At 42.8% G+C, this 18,149-nt stretch overlaps 1 protein-coding gene across 5 annotated transcripts in view; it reads left to right on the top strand.

Annotated features, from left to right (window-relative positions):
• LOC139580937 (1-phosphatidylinositol 4,5-bisphosphate phosphodiesterase epsilon-1-like) overlaps positions 1 to 18,149 on the top strand; it is an 85,652-nt gene that overhangs the window by 30,870 nt on the left and 36,633 nt on the right. For 4 of the 5 annotated variants that reach the window (XM_071410108.1, XM_071410106.1, XM_071410110.1 and 1 more), the window contains 7 exons: positions 4,167 to 4,480; positions 11,619 to 11,764; positions 11,960 to 12,200; positions 12,601 to 12,800; positions 16,301 to 16,916; positions 17,176 to 17,325; positions 17,433 to 17,550. In XM_071410108.1, the coding sequence (XP_071266209.1) occupies positions 4,167 to 4,480; positions 11,619 to 11,764; positions 11,960 to 12,200; positions 12,601 to 12,800; positions 16,301 to 16,916; positions 17,176 to 17,325; positions 17,433 to 17,550 (1,785 nt within the window). The remainder of the gene's footprint in view (positions 1 to 4,166; positions 4,481 to 11,618; positions 11,765 to 11,959; positions 12,201 to 12,600; positions 12,801 to 16,300; positions 16,917 to 17,175; positions 17,326 to 17,432; positions 17,551 to 18,149) is intronic. The other variant, XM_071410107.1, reaches the window with a different exon arrangement.

The raw sequence follows: 18,149 nt of genomic DNA, 5'->3' as shown, positions 1-18,149 counted from the left end.
ACATTCTTGGTAAGCAACTCCATTGTATATTTGGCCTTGTGTTTTAGGTCATTGTCCTGCTGAAAGGGGAATTTGTCTCCCAGTGTTTTTTGGAAAGCAGAATGATCCAGGTTTTCCTCTAGTATTTTGTCTGTGCTTAGCTCTATTCCGTTTCTTTTTATCCCAAAAAGAACTCCATAGTCCTTGCTGATGACAAGCATACCCATAACATGATCCAGCCACCACCATACTTGAAAATATGAAGGGATACTCAGTGATGTGTTGGATTTGCACCAAACATAACGTTTTGCATTCAGGACATAGTTCATTTCTTTGCCTCATTTTTGGCTGTTTAACTTTATATCCTTGTACAAAACATGCATTCTGTTTGTAATAGACTTCATATTCACTTTGTCATTTAGGTTAGTATTGTGGAGATACATCCTCAGTTTTCTCCTATCACAGCCATTAAACTCTGTAACTGTTTAAAGTCACCATTGGCTTCATGGTGAAATCCCTGAGTGGTTTACTTCCTCTCCAGCAACTGAGTTAGGAAGGATGCCTGTGTCTTTGTTGTGACTGGGTGTATTGATACACCATCCAAAGTGTAATTGATTTCTTCACCATGCTCAAAGGGATATTCAGTATCTGCTTTTTTTTTTTTTTTACCAATCTTCTAATAGGTGACCTTACTTTGCAAGGCATTGGAAAACCTCCCTTGTCTTTGTGGTTGAATCTGTTTGAAATTCACTGCTTGACTGAAGGAACCTTAATTGGATGTGTGGGGTACAGAAATGAGATTAGTCATTAAACACTATTGTACACAGAGTGAATCCATGAAACGTATTATTTGACTTGTTAAGCACGTTTTTACTCCTGAATGTTTACTCCTTTAGGCTTGCCATCAGAAAGGGCTTGAATGCTTATTGGTTCAAGACATTTCAGCTTTTCCTTTTTTTAATTAATTTGTAAACATTTAGAAAAAGTCCACTTTGACATTATGGGGTATTGTGTGTAGGCCAATGGAAGAAAAACGAAATATCTAATCCATTTTAAACTCAGGCTGTAACATAACAAAATGTGGAAAAAATTCAAGGGGTGTGAATACTTTCTGAAGGTACTGAAATTACCTGCAATTCTACACATTTTGCCATGACTTATGCCATGTTAATGATATCTGACTGAGAGTGACTAAGAAAATCAAGGGGGGCCCCCTGAAGGTTAGGGCATCTGGGCACATGCCCTGCGTGCTTGGTCGGTGTTTGGCCATGGTTACTACAAGTTTAGATAGCTGGCTAGACTGGTAAATTAGCCTAAATAGTTTTTTGCTGACATGGTTAATAGAGTGACTGTCAGTGACTGACATAACAAGAGAAACTGCTGATGCACAACAACATTTCGAAATTGCACCTGTATCCTAATAATCTAACTCTCAACAGGGTCGCTATAATTTCTTAATCTGGCCCAGATTGTCATCACAGCAGCAGTGAGTAACGTCAGACTTCATGTTCAAGGTTCTGTGCTCTGCTCGGGTCAATATACTGTAAATAGCCAGGTGATTCATCATACCATGGTTCATGCTACAGTAATTGAAAGCTTCTTAGTTGGTGGCACCAACACATGATTTGGTAGCACCCCCCAAAAAAATAGCGGCACACAATAGAAGGAAGAGTCATCTTTATAAAGTAATTCAGTGCTTTTATTGAGGGTCAATAGACTTCTTATATGGCTTTCGATAAATGCATTGTTTAATCTAACCTGTTCATGCAGGAATGCATGGTTCAAGATATTTTAATGTGTAATATAATCCATTGAATGACATTTATTTTACGTTGACAAATAGGCAGTTATTGTTATTTTATTGTTAAAATAGGGCACCAGAATTCAGATTCTTCCTTTGTTCAATAGATATGAATTTGCCTACATCTTTATGTGCACTAATATCATAGGCTAATTTATTTGGGGCTAATTCACCATCTTAGGAAGTGGAAACTTAAAACATATTAGCTAGATCGCTAATTCTAACTTAATATCCACTGAAGGTAGCCATGTTTAATCTAACAGTAGATTTTATGTCCTAATAAACTAGCCTAGGCTACTACCCAATGAGGCCTTCACTCACAATGGCCGATGCACATTTTGCACGCTCCGTATCTCAAACCTATATCACATATCTTGGTTGTAGAATAGTTGCTATAGAGCTCAATATAAAGCGTTGTGAAATATGTTTTTCAAAAAGGATGTTTGGAGTGAGGTGAGCATGTGGAATGTGCAGCTCGCATCGATGTGATCAATTAAAATGTTTACACACAGCTAAGTCAAAGGGTCGCAGTCTGGAGCCCTGGGCCCCTGTGTACTAGTGTTCATCAACAGGCTCACAGAAAGACACAAACGGACGGAGAGCAAGAGTGGGAGTGCGCTCACAGAGGACATTGGCTTCTCGGCAGGATGTAAGCTATAGCCTGGGCCAGCTAGGCAGCCTGGGGCTGTGTCCCAAATGGCACCCTATTCCCTATATAGGGCACTACATTTGGCATGAGTCATATTGGGCCTGGCCAAAAGTAGTGAACTACTAAATAGGAATAGGGTGCCATTTGGGACGTCACCCTGGTCTATTCTATATAAGGTCCCACAGTTGACAGTGTATGTCATAGCAAAAACCAAGCCATGAGGTCAAAGGAATTGTCAGTAGAGCTCCGAGACAGGATTGTGTTGAGGCACAGATCTGGGGAAGGGTACCAAAAAATGTCTGCAGCATTGACCATCCCCAAGAACACTGTGGCCTCCATTATTCTTAAATGGAAGAAATTTGGAACCACTTCCTAGAGCTGGCCGCCCGGCCAAACTGAGCAATCGGGAGAAGGGCCTTGGTCAGGGAAGTGATCAAGAACCTGATGGTCACTCTGACAGAGCTCCATAGTTCCTCTGTCGGAGATGGTTGTCCTTCCGGACAAATTCTCCCATCTCTGGAGCACTCCACCAATCAGGCCTTTATGGTGCAGTGGCCAGATGGAAGCCACTCTTCAGTAAAAGGCACATGACAGCCCGCTTGGAGTTTGCCAAAAGGCACCTAAGGACTCTCAGACCATGAGAAACAAGATTCTTTGGTCTTATGAAACCAAGATTGAACTCTTTGGCCTGAAATACAAAGCGTCATGTCTGGAGGAAACCTGCCTCCATCCCTACGGTGAAGCATGGTGGTGGCAGCATCATGCTGTGGGGATATTTTTCAGAGACCGGGACTGGGAGACTAGTCAGGATTGATGGAAAGATGAATAGAGCAAAGTACAGAGAGATCCTTGACGAAAACCTGCTCCAGAGTGCTCAAGACCTCATACTGGGTCAAAGGTGTACCTTCCAACAGGACAACGACCCCAAGAACACAGCCACTCCTGCATTGTCTTGGCTTCGGGACAAGTCTCTGAATGTCCTTGAGTGCCCCAGCCAGAGCCCGGACTTAAACCCAATCGAACATCTCTGAAGATGCCTTGAAATAGCTGTGCAGCGATGCTCAATGTCAAGTGGTCTGAACACTTTCCTAATGTGCTGTACATGCACATATTACCTCTCTTACCTTGACTAACCTGTATATAGCCTCGTTATTTTTTTATTTGATTTTTGTTTTTACTTTAGTTTATTTAGTAAATATTTTTCTTAACCCTTATTTTTCTTAACTACGTTGGTTAAGGGATTCTAAGTAAGCATTTCACTGTAATAGTTACTGTAAATTGGACAGTGCAGTTAGCTTAAATTCTTGTTAATCTTTCTGCCCATATCAGATATTTCTAAGTCCTGGGATATGTTCTTGTCTGAGCTTCAATCATTGTTTGACATTCATTGGTCCAAAGGGACCTTACAGAGACAGGGAAAGTTATTCTTAAATCACAGGAACTACTACTTTTGCAAACAGATGTGTAGATCAATGGAGAATGAATCACAATTGAATCCCTTTTTAGATTGAAATTTAAGGCAGCAGAATGTGAACTGTGCAAGGGTAGACTTTCAGTAGGTACTATAAATGTGGGATGCTGAGGGCACTGAAGTTTGATGTCTGAACTACGGAGTTTAAGACATGTTTGTTATGAAAGACAGTGGTGTTCAGCTTTCCCACCATGTTTAATATTACCTTGGCATTGACATTGGAGTTAACAATTTTAGTTGACTGTGTTCATCTGTCTGTCTCTCAGAGCGTCAGCTGTGCAGCACGTCGGTGTCGAGCGCCCTTCCGTCCAACGTGATGGACATCAGCAAGGAGCTGGCCGAGCTGTGCCACCTGATCCAGTTCCCCGAGGAGATTGCTCGGATCCTGACGGAGCAGGAGCGACAGCTTTACCGACGCATCTTACCCCTGGACTACCTCTGCTTCCTCACTAGGGACCTGGGCAGCCCCGACTGTAGCAAGCACCTGCACCCCAGCCTCGAGGCCTCGCTGTCGGACCCGGCCTTGCCCACGCAGACCCAGAGAAACTCTGTGGAGGACCTGGTCACACGATTCAATGAGGTGAACTATTTTAGAGAATATGCTAATGTTACTATGCTTTGAGTGGTCAATAACAATCCTTGTCTTAAATATCTAATAGATGGGATTCAAATAATGAAGGTCTTGATGGTTAATGAAGTTGGGTCGTGTGTGTTAGTGATGGGCTAGAACAAAAGCCTGCGCATATTGTTGCTCTGTGGGACCAGGATTGGTGATCACTCTTGTACTAGATTATCAAAGTTTTCACTTGACAGTAATGTGAGGTAGAATTGACCACCTCGTGGTATAGTGTATCTTATTCTGACAGTTTTACTCATACTTGCGGGGATTACACTCATAAACGGAGCCCTTTGAGCTACCCTGTACACTGATTGACTTTGAGAATAAACAATTAAGAAAAACGTATCGGCCACATCGGAATGAGGTCAGTCCCAAGCACAGAGTACCGAGCAGAGGAGTGGAAATAATGTCATCTTTATGTTGCGTGCCTTAACATCCGCTGGTTTTCATTAAGTGAACAAAGCAGAGGGGGAACATATTTTTTTATAATTTTACTTCCCCAAATGTGCATCCTGACCATTGTTGGGCATGTGGCAGAACTAGAATCAAATGAGTGACTCTTCCGAATAGAGAACAAGTCTGACCGCCTCCACAGCATGATGACATGGACTCACTGTGTGCAGGGTTACCTGCTGTGTCCCAGTTCCCCAAACTGGAGCAGATAAACTGGGGGAAGTTATTGGACCGTTTAAGCCTGTAGTAGCTGTCTGGAGCGTTTATTTCTGACAAACACAATATGTTCCTATGGTGAGTTTGTAGTAACTCTCTGTCAACCTTGAATATGTAATAGTTCCATCATGGGACAACTGAACCCTAATAATGCAGTAGCACACACAACAAATGAAACAAGTTTGTAAGTACATTGTGTATGTTTTTGTTCACTGATCAAATGTTATTGACACTCGCACCAAAAGGAATACAATATTTGTTCCTGGAATTATAATTCCATTGTTATTGTGTAGCCTGTTTGACGCCAGTATGATGCGCTATAAATCAGAGTGCCGCTCGGTTTTCAGTCCAGTCGATTTGGGTTGTCATTCTGATGCAACCCCTGTGTTATCAAAGGGACACCACATAACAGCTAGAGACTGTTTTAGATCACCACCGACTGCTCTCCCACCATTTAATATGGACTTAGCACAACTCCCGTCCTCCCATGGATATCTAGAATATCAGCTGCTCTGCACAGTATGTGCCTGCCTCTAATCTACTTGGCCTACCAGTGCTTTCATGTCCACCGCCAACACTGTTTAAAACGCTGAGAAACATAGCTGTAAATGTCCGTTTGGATTCAAATAAGTTGTCTCATGTACTGCAAACACTTGGAGAGGGAGAAGAGGAATGTTTTCGCTTCTCTTATCACTTTGGTACCGTCTCTCAGTGACGGTCGTTCCTGGAAACGAGGGAGGAGGAGGATGGGTGGGTGATGTCTGTCATGGGGCTGTAACTTTAGTGTCTCTGAAATTCTCTCTGGGGGAAATCAAAATGCACCCCCGGTTCTCCAAACCCACAGTTTGGTACGTATTTCAGTTTTAGGTTAACGTTTCGGTACAGCCGGAAAATAAAATGCCATTGATCCAGATCTGATGCTGCGTTTAACTTTGTAGGAGGTGGGAATTTACCAGTTGTGAAGCCATAAATACCAGTTGGATGTGTTCATGTGATTTGGACTCGTGTCAACCATAAACTAAAAGTACAGCTGTCATGCTTGTAAACAAATGATAGTTCAAAAACCACAATAATAGATTGCTTTTTATAAATGTTTTGTTGCATTTAACTGTTACAAATGCTGTTATAGACGCCATTTCCTTAGTAGGTGACATCCGAGGTCACCATGTGGGAGAAGTGCTTGCTCAGGATGATAGATTTTCCAGTAGTACTTACCTGTGCAAAAAACTAAGCAGAGCCAATGGCTTTCATGCTCCTTTTTTCAAATCATCATTATTCGCATCATGCAGCCTTAAAATGTATTAAAAATCAAAACAAATAGTCCAACATTTGTATCACATCTAAAGTTACATAACGCTAAATTAAGCATAGGTGTACCTGTTTCTTTGTTAACTGCTCAACATAGAATAGCCCCATGTGTGCACTGCCTCAATCGTTTGGAGAAAATATTAGTTATATTTTATTCAGCTATTTTCAATTGTATTCTTCATACTGTAAAATAATGCCACGGAATTCTAAGACAATTTTGTTTGCTAAATGAACTAGTGTAGCCCACAGCCATATGGCATAGCCAGATCAGGGCCTGACATTAGGACAACGCAGAGTATGCTATTCTGTTCTTCTGAAATAGACTACATTTTTTCTTCATATCATGTTTCTTTAGAACTGTCTAAAATCAATAATGGATTTATTGTGATGGTGTAGGGTATATTACATGGATTTAATATACTTTTTAAAATGTAGGTGTTCCAAAGGTCTGCATCAGTGGTATCATGTCTGGAAGCCAGGAGATGCTAAATGTGTTTGTTAATTAACGGTCAATTACCGTGTGACCGGCAGTTATTTGCTTGACAATCACCAGCTGACAAAATTTCATGACCACAACAGCCCGAGGTTGGATGACTCATTCCATTGCTATACACACATGGATTTGCACAGGTGTAAGATGAACACACCCACGGCACCCTATCATGCTGATCAGACAGTTCTGGGTAGCTGAAGACATGCTGTAAACAGTGAAAGAAACATATTTGCATGTCTACTATTCACACCCTTGCTTCACTCCAACTAGTTAGATATGCAACCATTGACTAACTATAGCAAGGGGAATATCTCTAGTCTAGCAATAGATACTGTTGTTTTGGCCGAATTGGCATCATTGATTAAGATTACCAATGGTTAGTTAGGTAGCTAGGATATATCAGTCAGCTAACCATTAACAGTAACAGCAGTTTATTAAGTCAATACACATTAAATCTTATGTAGAAATTCAGAAATCTTATTTTATCTTGGCACTGTGGCACGGTATGGGCAGTGATTTAAATAATAGAATAGAGTTAGAAGGGTGAACTCCTACTTTGAAAGGACAGGAAGTTTTGGCTGTGCACTTAAAACCCTTTATGTGAGTTCCAAATATCTCTAACGATCACCCCAACGTGAGGTAAAAAAAAAAAATTGGTTTGTTTTATGCATATGTCAGAATGCACTCAATGTTCCGAAATGTGATTGTTACGCAACAGGACAGTTAACCCACACTGCCCTCAAACCAAGGCACACTGCCTTCTAATTATCTATAGGCTATTTTTCAACTTGTCAATTTCTAATTATTTTCAACAAGTTTGATTTTCTAACAGTTTGATTTGATGTGTGTTCCACCTCATTAATTCGCATAAGAAGTAGCCCATTTCACTGTTGCGGACAATTTATGTTTGATGCTTTACTGAGCTGGACAAACTTCTCTGTTCAACAAGAGCCCAAGCTCTTCCCCAGTGTTTCCACAGATCAAGTATGAAGACATTGCGCTTCTCTCTTCAGAACAAGCCTTGTAGAAACGTTTTCCCCCTGACACATTTTCTGGCTGGTGCCTGTATTGCCTTCATTGTTGTTTTCCTTACAAATAATAACTTTGGACAAGTGTGCGTTCCTATCAAAGTAATTGTCTTATTTTCTGTATATCGTGTTGTTTCTACTGTAGCATACTGTATGTATGGAGAAAAATGTATTTACTATTTTATTCACATGTTTTCAAGTACTAGTGACTAATCATGCATTCCTATTCTTGCATAGATTTTAATGGAAGGACACAGATGTGTGTAAAATACCTTTTTGGAAAGTTGTGCTGATTGTGATGAGCTAATGCTAAGCTATTTGCCAGCTATGTGTGGCGCCATGTTTGTTGACATCATACAATGCATTTTGGTTGTCTCGTAAGCGTCAGTTTGACCAAAGATGTTATAAAAAACGAGGTGATGGGATAGTTCACTCGACTAACTTATGGTGCTTTCAAGACAACTGGGAACTCTGAAAAATACGACGTCAAATCATGACATCAGTGATCTTCCGGTCGGAAAGTCTGAATTCTAGAAAGAGGCCCGAGACTTTTCCCATTCAGAGATCGTTTTTCCCGAGTTCCCAGTTGTCTTGAACGCACTGAAGTCGGAGATTTCCGAGTTCCCTGTTGTTTTGAACGCAGCATCAGATTGTAACTATGGTACCTCAGGGTTGCCAGCTCATACCCCCATTTCCAGGGGGTTTATTTTTATTTTGCGTATAAACTTCTGTTTTCCCCCCCATTTATTCATAAATCCCCCATCATAGTAATATTTCCTGCATCGTATCCCCCCACGATGCCTTCCCCCATTTTTACCCCACATGGAATTGAAAACCCCCCTAAAATGGTTTCATCCCTGTTTAGCTTTCATGTTGCGGTTAGGCTTGGCAGTAGGCTTGTATTTGGTGTGATGATCTGTGAGGTGATAACATATTTTCCTTGTGATTTGTCAAAAACGGTTAACAACTTGTCAAGTCATGTGCTCCGCTTCTTGTATACACTGTAACAAGTATATTGAAGATTTTAATATGATGAAAAGTGGCTTAACTAAATAAATATGTTTTAGGCAATGGGCACAGCCATCTTTGACTTTGTATATTTGCGTCTTATAGTGAATGGCATTCTGGGATTAGGGAGTTTTTGCTTGTCAAACATAAACAAACATGGCTGCCATCATAAAGAATTTAGGTGCTGTTAGCTTAACTGACGCACATCTCTTTTCTAAACATTATTACATTCATCCCTTGTGCTCACCAGAGATGTGGTACATTGTAAACTAGTCTAGATGTTAGGTCGCTAACTTGTATTTTTTGTTATTTAGACTGGTTTATGGAATGAGTTTGGATGTGTTCCGTGTGATGTTTGGATGATGAAGTTTACATTTATGTTTTACAATAAAAGATGGAATAAAGTTGTGAAGACTTATTTCCCATCAGTACAAAAACATTGTTTAGATGCTTTTCAGACAACAATGCTGTTTAGATGCGTTTGTTGCATCATATGTTCTGTTGATACTGTTCCAATCACATATTTGCGATGGTACGCTGCAGGGACCTCTCAACAATGATCACAAATATGTGATCGTATGCGTCAAAGGGTTAACAAATGACAGGCATTCCACATTTAACCCCATCCTCATGTGAAAATGTTTTTTTTTTTGGTTTGCAAATACAAATAAGCCATTTTCATTTTTTTCCCATTTCTATTCAAAAACAAATAAACAAGCCATTTTCACGTTCCCGATTTGCCCCATTTTAATCAAGAAAACAAATGATCTAAACGTACACTGACCATAATCTTACCTCAGGAATCTTGACATAATTGTGTCCAGGACATAGGCTAATTATCTTGATCGCAGTAACAATAGAGACAAATCTTCTGTCAATTCTCCAGATCAACAATAATTCCAGCACTTTGGCTGTTCAATCGCATGCAGTATTACACCCGGTCTTTATCATTTGACTTTCATTAGGGCTGTGGCGGTTATGACATTTTGCAAAAATCTGCATGTCTCATGGTATTTGACCATTAATTAACATTAACACGTTTAGCATCTCCACGCCTCCATGCATACAAGCTGCTGATGTGGCCCTTTGGAACATCTACATTTTAAAGGTATATTAAATCAATATACACCATCACAATAAATCCATTATTTATTTGAGTCGGGTCTAAAGAAACATGACATAAGGAAAATGTATTTCAGATGAACAGAATGAGTTGTAGGCCTATGTTATCTGGCTATACTCCATGCTGTAGGCTTATTCATTTAGCTGACAATATATGCTTTTATTTTATTGTATGATTAATGTAATTGAACTTAGCTGAATGAAATAGAAAGGATATTTTCACCATTCCGGAGCGAGTGCGCGTATGAAGTGGCTATATTGTGCTTAAAAGTGATCATTTGAAAAAGGTCCTATTTACTAGATTTAGAGTTATTTGGGAACTTTAGTTGTGAATATGATACTAGTCTTAGAAATCCAGACATATATATATATATATATATATACACTGCTCAAAAAAATAAAGGGAACACTTAAACAACACAATGTAACTCCAAGTCAATCACACTTCTGTGAAATCAAACTGTCCACTTAGGAAGCAACACTGATTGACAATAAATTTCACATGCTGTTGTGCAAATGGAATAGACAAAAGGTGGAAATTATAGGCAATTAGCAAGACACCCCCAATAAAGGAGTGGTTCTGCAGGTGGTGACCACAGACCACTTCTCAGTTCCTATGCTTCCTGGCTGGTGTTTTGGTCACTTTTGAATGCTGGCGGTGCTTTCACTCTAGTGGTAGCATGAGACGGAGTCTACAACCCACACAAGTGGCTCAGGTAGTGCAGCTCATCCAGGATGGCACATCAATGCGAGCTGTGGCAAAAAGGTTTGCTGTGTCTGTCAGCGTAGTGTCCAGAGCATGGAGGCGCTACCAGGAGACAGGCCAGTACATCAGGAGACGTGGAGGAGGCCGTAGGAGGGCAACAACCCAGCAGCAGGACCGCTACCTCCGCCTTTGTGCAAAGAGGAGCACTGCCAGAGCCCTGCAAAATGACCTCCAGCATGACAGCTGGCAAATATTTGCTCCAACTTATGTCCAGGCCACGGTTTCTGCCAGCACTTGGATAAAGCCGATATAGCTTTTGCCTTAGGCCTACTATTGTGTTGGATTTATGTGCCAGTGAAACAAACGAGACCTGGTGCAATCAGGAGTTTCATGACTTGTTGTGGAGCCAACTACCAGCATCTTTTTGTATTCGGTTGGAGATGGTGACAGCGAAACCTGGGTTGAATTTAGGCTTATTTCCATTTCAATGAGTTCACCTTGGTTCATCATAAATCGTGCTGATGTAGATGCTGTGTTGAACATTAACCTGCACAGTGAGAAACACTAGTCCTCGTCCTTGGTCTTTCACTCTAGGGGTATGTCCAAAATGGCGGCACATTCCCTATATTGTGCACTACCTTAGACTAGAGCCTTATGGACCCTATAAAAGTAGTGTACTATGTAAGGACTTGAAGTGCAGCCTGGCTTTTACAGAGGTGAGCTTGTGGGGTCCATGTTCTAACTGAGATTTGCTGCATCTAATAGGTGAGCTTGTGGGTGACCTGGTTGATCCTGACTGCGGGTACCATGGAGAAGAAGAGAGAGGTGTTCTCCTACCTGGTCCATGTAGCCAAGTGCTGCTGGAACATGGGAAACTACAACGCTGTCATGGAGTTCCTGGCTGGACTACGGTATTTTTGACTGACTACACTATAGTACAAATACCTTTTATTACACATCTCACTTAGTCTTCCTACAGTATCTGTCAATGTTCATATTCAGAACACACCTATTGAAAGTCTTTCCGGATAAGTGTCTTCTACAATGTACAAAAACAATGTAGATAAGATGTGGTTTGATCAATATGGAATGATTCTCTGCTCCAGGTCTCGTAAAGTGCTGAAGATGTGGCAGTTCATGGACCAGTCAGACATTGAGACCATGCGCAGCCTGAAAGATGCCATGGCGCAGCACAAGTCTTTGTCCGAGTACAGGAAGGTGGCACTTAACATCCCAGGGTGCAAGGTGGTGCCCTTCTGTGGCGTCTTCCTCAAAGAGCTGAGTGACGCGCTGGATGGGGCCGCCAGCATTATCAGCCTGCGCCACTCACCGCACGACTCGCCAGAGGTAAAGAAGTGGGCCAGGCCCAGGCTTGCATGCCAGGCTTGTAGCATAGTGGGTGACTAAAGCTAGGTGTACAGACAACACCTGCCATCACCCTAAAGCTCTGAACACAGCTTTGATGGCTCTGCCGAAACCTGTTTTCGCTTTGTCATTGAGGTGTGTGTGTGTATTGATAAAAATATACATTTTCATTATTTTTAGATTAAGGCTGTAACGTAACAAAATGTGGAAAAAGGGAAGGTGTCTGAATACTTTGATGGCGCTTCCGAAACAAGCAGTTTGACTATATAAACAAGCAGTTTGGCTATGTACACTTTACATTTAATTGCTGTTATACCTGTGTAGTAAAACTGTTATTACAACAGTAACAGGTTCACTTTACCCTGTGTTTCTCTTTGTGTAGTTTGTGACGGACTACGGCGGGCAGGAGCACTTCCTGCAGAGGGTGGGGCCAGACGGACTGCACAGCCACGAGAAGGAGGCCACGGTCAGTAACATCCTGCAGATCATCCGCTCCTGCAACCGCAGTCTGGAGACGGAAAATGGGGGCCACCACAAAGGCTTCTCCACCTCTCACAGGAACTATTTCATGGACAGGAACCAGTAAGTGACAGGATCAGGAAGGATCTGATCCCCAAATCCTAACCTTGACTTGTAGGGGGAAAACACAAAACTGACCTAAGATCAGGGCTAATCCTAAAGTGTCAGGGAGAATATTGAGTCAATCCATTCCTCTCGCCATTATACTGTGATAGCGTTCATCTAGTCTTCCCTCTACTTGAGTACACCACTCTACTGCATATTTAATGTCAGATTATCTGGGGACTGAGTTTATGATGTGAATTTTGTTGAGTCAATTTAAATAAATTCATTAGGCTCTAATCTATGGATTTCACATGACTGGGAATACATATATGCATCTGTTGGTCACATATCTTTTAAAAAAAGGTAAGTGTGAGGATCAGAAAACCGGTGTGACCAACATTTGCCTCATGCAGCGTGACACATCTCCGTCGCATAGAGTTGATCAAGCTGTTGATTATGGCCTGTGGAATGTTGTCCCACTCCTCTTCAATGGCTGTGCGAAGTTGCTGGATATTGTCGGAAACTGGAAAACACTGTCGTTAAACGTCAATCCAGAGCATTCCAAACGTGCTCAATAGGTGACATGTCTGGTGAATATGCAGGCCATTTGAAAAACTGGGACATTTTCCGCATCCAGGAGTTGTGTACAGATCTTTTCGGCATAGGGCCGTGCATTATCGTGCTGAAACATGAAGTGATTGGGGAGGATGACTGGCACAACAATGGCCTCAGGATTTCTTAAAGGTGTTTCTGTGCATTAAAATTGCCATCGATAAAATGCAGTTGTGTTCATTGTCTGTAGCTTATACCTGCCCACACCGTAACCCCACCGGCACCATGGGGCTCTCTGTTCACAACGTTGACATCAGCAAACCACTTGACCACACAACGCCATACACGTGGTCTGCTGTTGTGAGGCCGGTTGGAAGTACTGCCAAATTCTCTAAAACAACGTTGGAGGCAGCTTATGGTACAGAAATTAACATTAAATTCTCTGGCAACAGGTCTGGTGGATATACCTGCAGTCAGCATGCCAATTGCATTCTCCCTCAACTTGAGGCATCTGTGGCATTTTGTTGTGACAACTGCACATTTTAGTGGCCTTTTATTGTCCCCAGCACAAGGTGCACCTGTGTAAAGATCCTGCTGTTTAATCAGATTCTTGATATGCCACACCTGTCAGGAGGATGGATTATTTTGACAAAGTTGAAATGCTCACTAACAGGGATTTAAACAAATTTGTGCACAATTTGAGCGAAATAAGCTTTTTGTGCGTATGGAGAATGTCTGTTTCAGATCATGAAACATGAACATGAAACATCAGACCAACTGTAAACATAAGTATTCAGACCCTTTGCTATGACTTGAAATTGAGCGCAGGTGCAGCCTGTTTCCATTGATCATCCTTGATGTTTCTACAACTTGATTGGAGTCCACCTGTGGTAAATTCAATTGATTGGACATGATTTGTCCCGTGTGGCTCAGTTGGTAGAGCATGGCGCTTGCAACGCCAGGGTTGTGGGTTCATTCCCCACGGGGGGACCAGGATGAATATGTATGAACTTTCCAATTTGTAAGTCGCTCTGGATAAGAGCGTCTGCTAAATGACTTAAATGTTAAATTTGGAAAGGCACACACCTGTCTATATAAGGTCCCACTGTTGACAGTGCATGTCAGAGCAAAAACCAAGCCATGAGGTCGAAGAAATTGTCCGTAGAGCTCCGAGACAGGATTGTGTCGAGGCATAGATCTGGGGAAGGGTACCAACAAATTTATGAAGCATTGAAGGTCCCCAAGAACACAGTGGCCTCCATCATTCATAAATGTAATACGTTTGGAACCACCAAGACTCTTTACCGAGTGGCCAGCTCTTGGAACTGAGCAAGAAGGCCTTGGTCAGGGAGGTGACCAAGAACCCGATGGTCACTCTGACAGAGCTCCAGAGATCTGTGGAGATACGAGAAACTTCCAGAAGGACAAACATCTCTCCAGCACTCCACCAATCAGGCCTTTATGGTAGAGTGGCCAGACGGAAGCCACTCCTCAGTAAAAGCCACATGACAGCCCGCTTGGAGTTTTCCAAAAGGTACCTAAGGACTCTCAGATCATGAGAAAGAAGATTCTCTGGTCTGATGAAACCAAGATTGAACTCCAAGCGTCTTGTCTGGAGGAAACCTGGAACAATCCCTACGGTGAAGCATGGTGGTGGCAGCATCATGCTGTGGGGATGTTTTTTCAGTGGCAGGGACTGGGAGATTAGTCAGGTTTGAGGGAAAGATGAATGGAGCAAAGTACAGAGATATCCTTGACAAAAACCTGCTCCAGAGCGCTCAGGACCTCGGACTTGGGTGACGGTTCACCTTCCAACAGGACAACGACCCTAAGAATACAACCAAGACAACGCAGAAGAGGCTTCGGGACAAGTCTCTGAATGTCCTTGAGTGGCCCAGCCAGATCCCGTACTTGAACCCGATCGAACATCTCTGGAGAGACCTGAGAATAGCTGTGCAGCGATGCTCCCTGACAGAGCTTGAGAAGATCTGCTGAGAAGAATGGGAGAAACTCCCCAAATACAGGTGTGCCAAGCTTGTGGCATCATACCCAAGAAGACTTGAGGCTTTAATCGCTGCCAAAGGTGCTTCAGCAAAGTACTGAGTAAAGGGTCTGAATACGTATGTAAATGTGATGTTTCCGTGTTTTCTTTTCTCTCGTAAAATTTCAAACATTTCCAAACCTGTTTTTGCTTTGTCATTATGGGGTATTGTGTGTAGATTGAGGGGTAAAACAGTTTAATCCATTTTAGAGTAAGGCTGTAAAAGTCAAGGGGTCTGAATACCGAATGCACTGTGTATTTTTGTTCAGTGTAGTTTCCTGACCCTGATGGGAGATCTGTTTGTCCTCTGGGTGGAAAAAGCCTCTGATTTATGACCCCAGTTTCTGAACGGAGGGGCCTCTGGATCCAGTCTATGGTTTTCTATGGAAGTTCTCTCAACAAGGCTCAACAAGGCTGAAGGAAAGATGAGGGCGAATGTGACACCTCTGATCCTTCTTTTACTCTTCTGTTTTACTATTTGTAGCTAGACACTTCCTGACTTTTTCTCTCTGCTCTTCCTCCCGCCACCGTAGCTCTTTCAGGAGCAGGTCTGATTCGAACCATGACTGCCGTTTTTAGAGGTTTCCCACTAACTAACTTTGCTTTAATTGTATGAGTAGAATTTGCTATTACAATTGCATGGTGCTTTTTATGCTTGTTCAACTATACTAAACGTTTTAAAAACAGTTGAACTGTTTGAGACTGTTGCGTTCAATGGATTTGCTATCCTCAAAGTGATGTTCTTTAGGTAGATAACATGGCTGGGATGTGTTACACTCATTGAATAGAAGTTGGTGATGAGACAATTTCCTCTATGTCCTAGAGAAGAGACAGATTGAAGTGTTGATGACAACTATTAACTATTATCTATTGTTTGATGTTCTGCTTATCTATTTCATGTCCTCCCGATTCTTCATCCTCCCAGCAGGTTTGTGGAGGGGGACCTGTCTGAGCAGGCTAAAGAGGTGGCATTCCAGGGCACCGATGAGACCCACCGGGCCTTTAGCCACGGCACGGAGCTCATCCCCTGGTACGTGCTCTCCCTCCAGCCTGACGTCCACCAGTTCCTCCTGCAGGGATCCACCGTCATCCACTACGACCAGGAGAGCCACCTCGCCGCTCGCTGCTTCCTCCGCCTGGAGCCCGACAACTGCTTTCTGACCTGGGCTAATCCCCAGAGCGGCAGCCCCCCCACAGATCCCCCAGGCCTGGGTCAACCCGTAGTGAGCGGCCTGGCGGAGGGCCTGCTGGACCTCTCTGTGGTCAAGGCTGTGTTCATGGGCCACCAGGGGGTGGACATGTTTGCTGTGTGTCTGCAGAACAAGCTGTGTAACACCATGAGGGCCGAGGAGAATGGGGTCAGTCTGCTCTACGGGCTCCATACTACAGACAACAGGCTACTGCACTTTGTGGCCCCCAGGCACACAGCCTGCATACTGTATGAGGGCCTGGTGGAGCTGGTCAACGCCATGAGGAAGCTGAAGAAGTTCCCCGATAAGAGGCTGCACTGGCTCAGGAGGCAGTACGTCCGCCTCTATTGGGTAAAAAATGACTTAATTTAGATTGTAGTGGATAATAAGGAATATTGACTCAGTCTATAATACACAAGTATGTAGAATATATTTGTTATGTCTAATGTCCTGGGAATCAATACTCAAAAGGGAAACAGTGAGCCTCTGTAACATGAGCACAGATGCAAGGAAGATCATTTTGGCTCACTTAATGCCAATAAACCTTGAGTGAGCAATCTCCTCAGACTGCTGTGTGGTGCGTTTGTTTGTCATCTCCCATCTACAATAGGAGGAGGGCAGGTACGAGGGTCCCACCCTAGCTCAGGCCATCAGGCTGTTTGGGGGGCGGTGCTGGAACATGGGCACAGAGGGCACAGAGAAGCCCAGCGCGCAGAAGAACAGCTCCACCACCAAGAAGAAGAAGAATGCTCTCGTCAGGGTTAGGAGAAATATTTAAAAAATAGTCTTAGTTTGAGAAATATAGTCTTAATTTTTTTCTAAGTTTAATGAAGATTTGTGTCATTGAGTGTTTCATAAATCACACAGAAATACAGCGGGGACGCTACCGATGACGAGACGCGCCAACGTAAAACCAAGAGCTGCAAGGACACCCTGTGCAGAAACGGGCCGGAGCTATATGACAGCGTGCACCAGGAAGAGTTAGGTAACCTGTCTATTAGTATTTTATTAGGATCCCCATTAGCTGTTGCCAAGATGGCATGTTCTGGACTTGGGGCTATGAAGAGACCCCTGGTGGCATGTCATGTACTGATTGAACAGACAGTTTGGTAGTTTAAATACGTCAATATCGCTCACAAAGACCAAGGCCCTATACTACTAATGTAGTTTGAGGAGTTAGCGAGGTTACTTTGGTCAACTCTGAGTTCAACTTGGGATAACTGGTACCACGGAAGTGGCTAAACTTTTAGCCAGGTACATTTCTACGGCAACGGATCCTTCAGATCTAACCTGCTCCATGGCAGGCTACCTCGGGGCTAACTATTGCCTGGAATGTATTTTTTATTTAACCTTTATTTAACTAGGCAAGTCAGTTAAGAATAAATTCTTATTTACAATGACGGCCTACCCTGGCCAAACCCTAATCCGGACAACGCTGGGCCAATTGTGCGCCGACCTATGAGACTCCCAATCACGGCCTGTTGTGATACAGCCTGGAATCAAACCACGGTCTGTAGTGACTCCTCTAGCACTAAGATGAAGTGCCTTAGACCGCTGCGCCACTCGGGAAGCCCGACGTTGAAT

This window comes from Salvelinus alpinus, chromosome 7 (genome assembly GCF_045679555.1).
Source record: "Salvelinus alpinus chromosome 7, SLU_Salpinus.1, whole genome shotgun sequence".
NCBI classification, from domain to species: domain Eukaryota; kingdom Metazoa; phylum Chordata; class Actinopteri; order Salmoniformes; family Salmonidae; genus Salvelinus; species Salvelinus alpinus.
The sequence above is the reverse complement of the archived record's forward strand: the minus strand, read 5'-3'. Positions and strand labels throughout refer to the sequence as shown.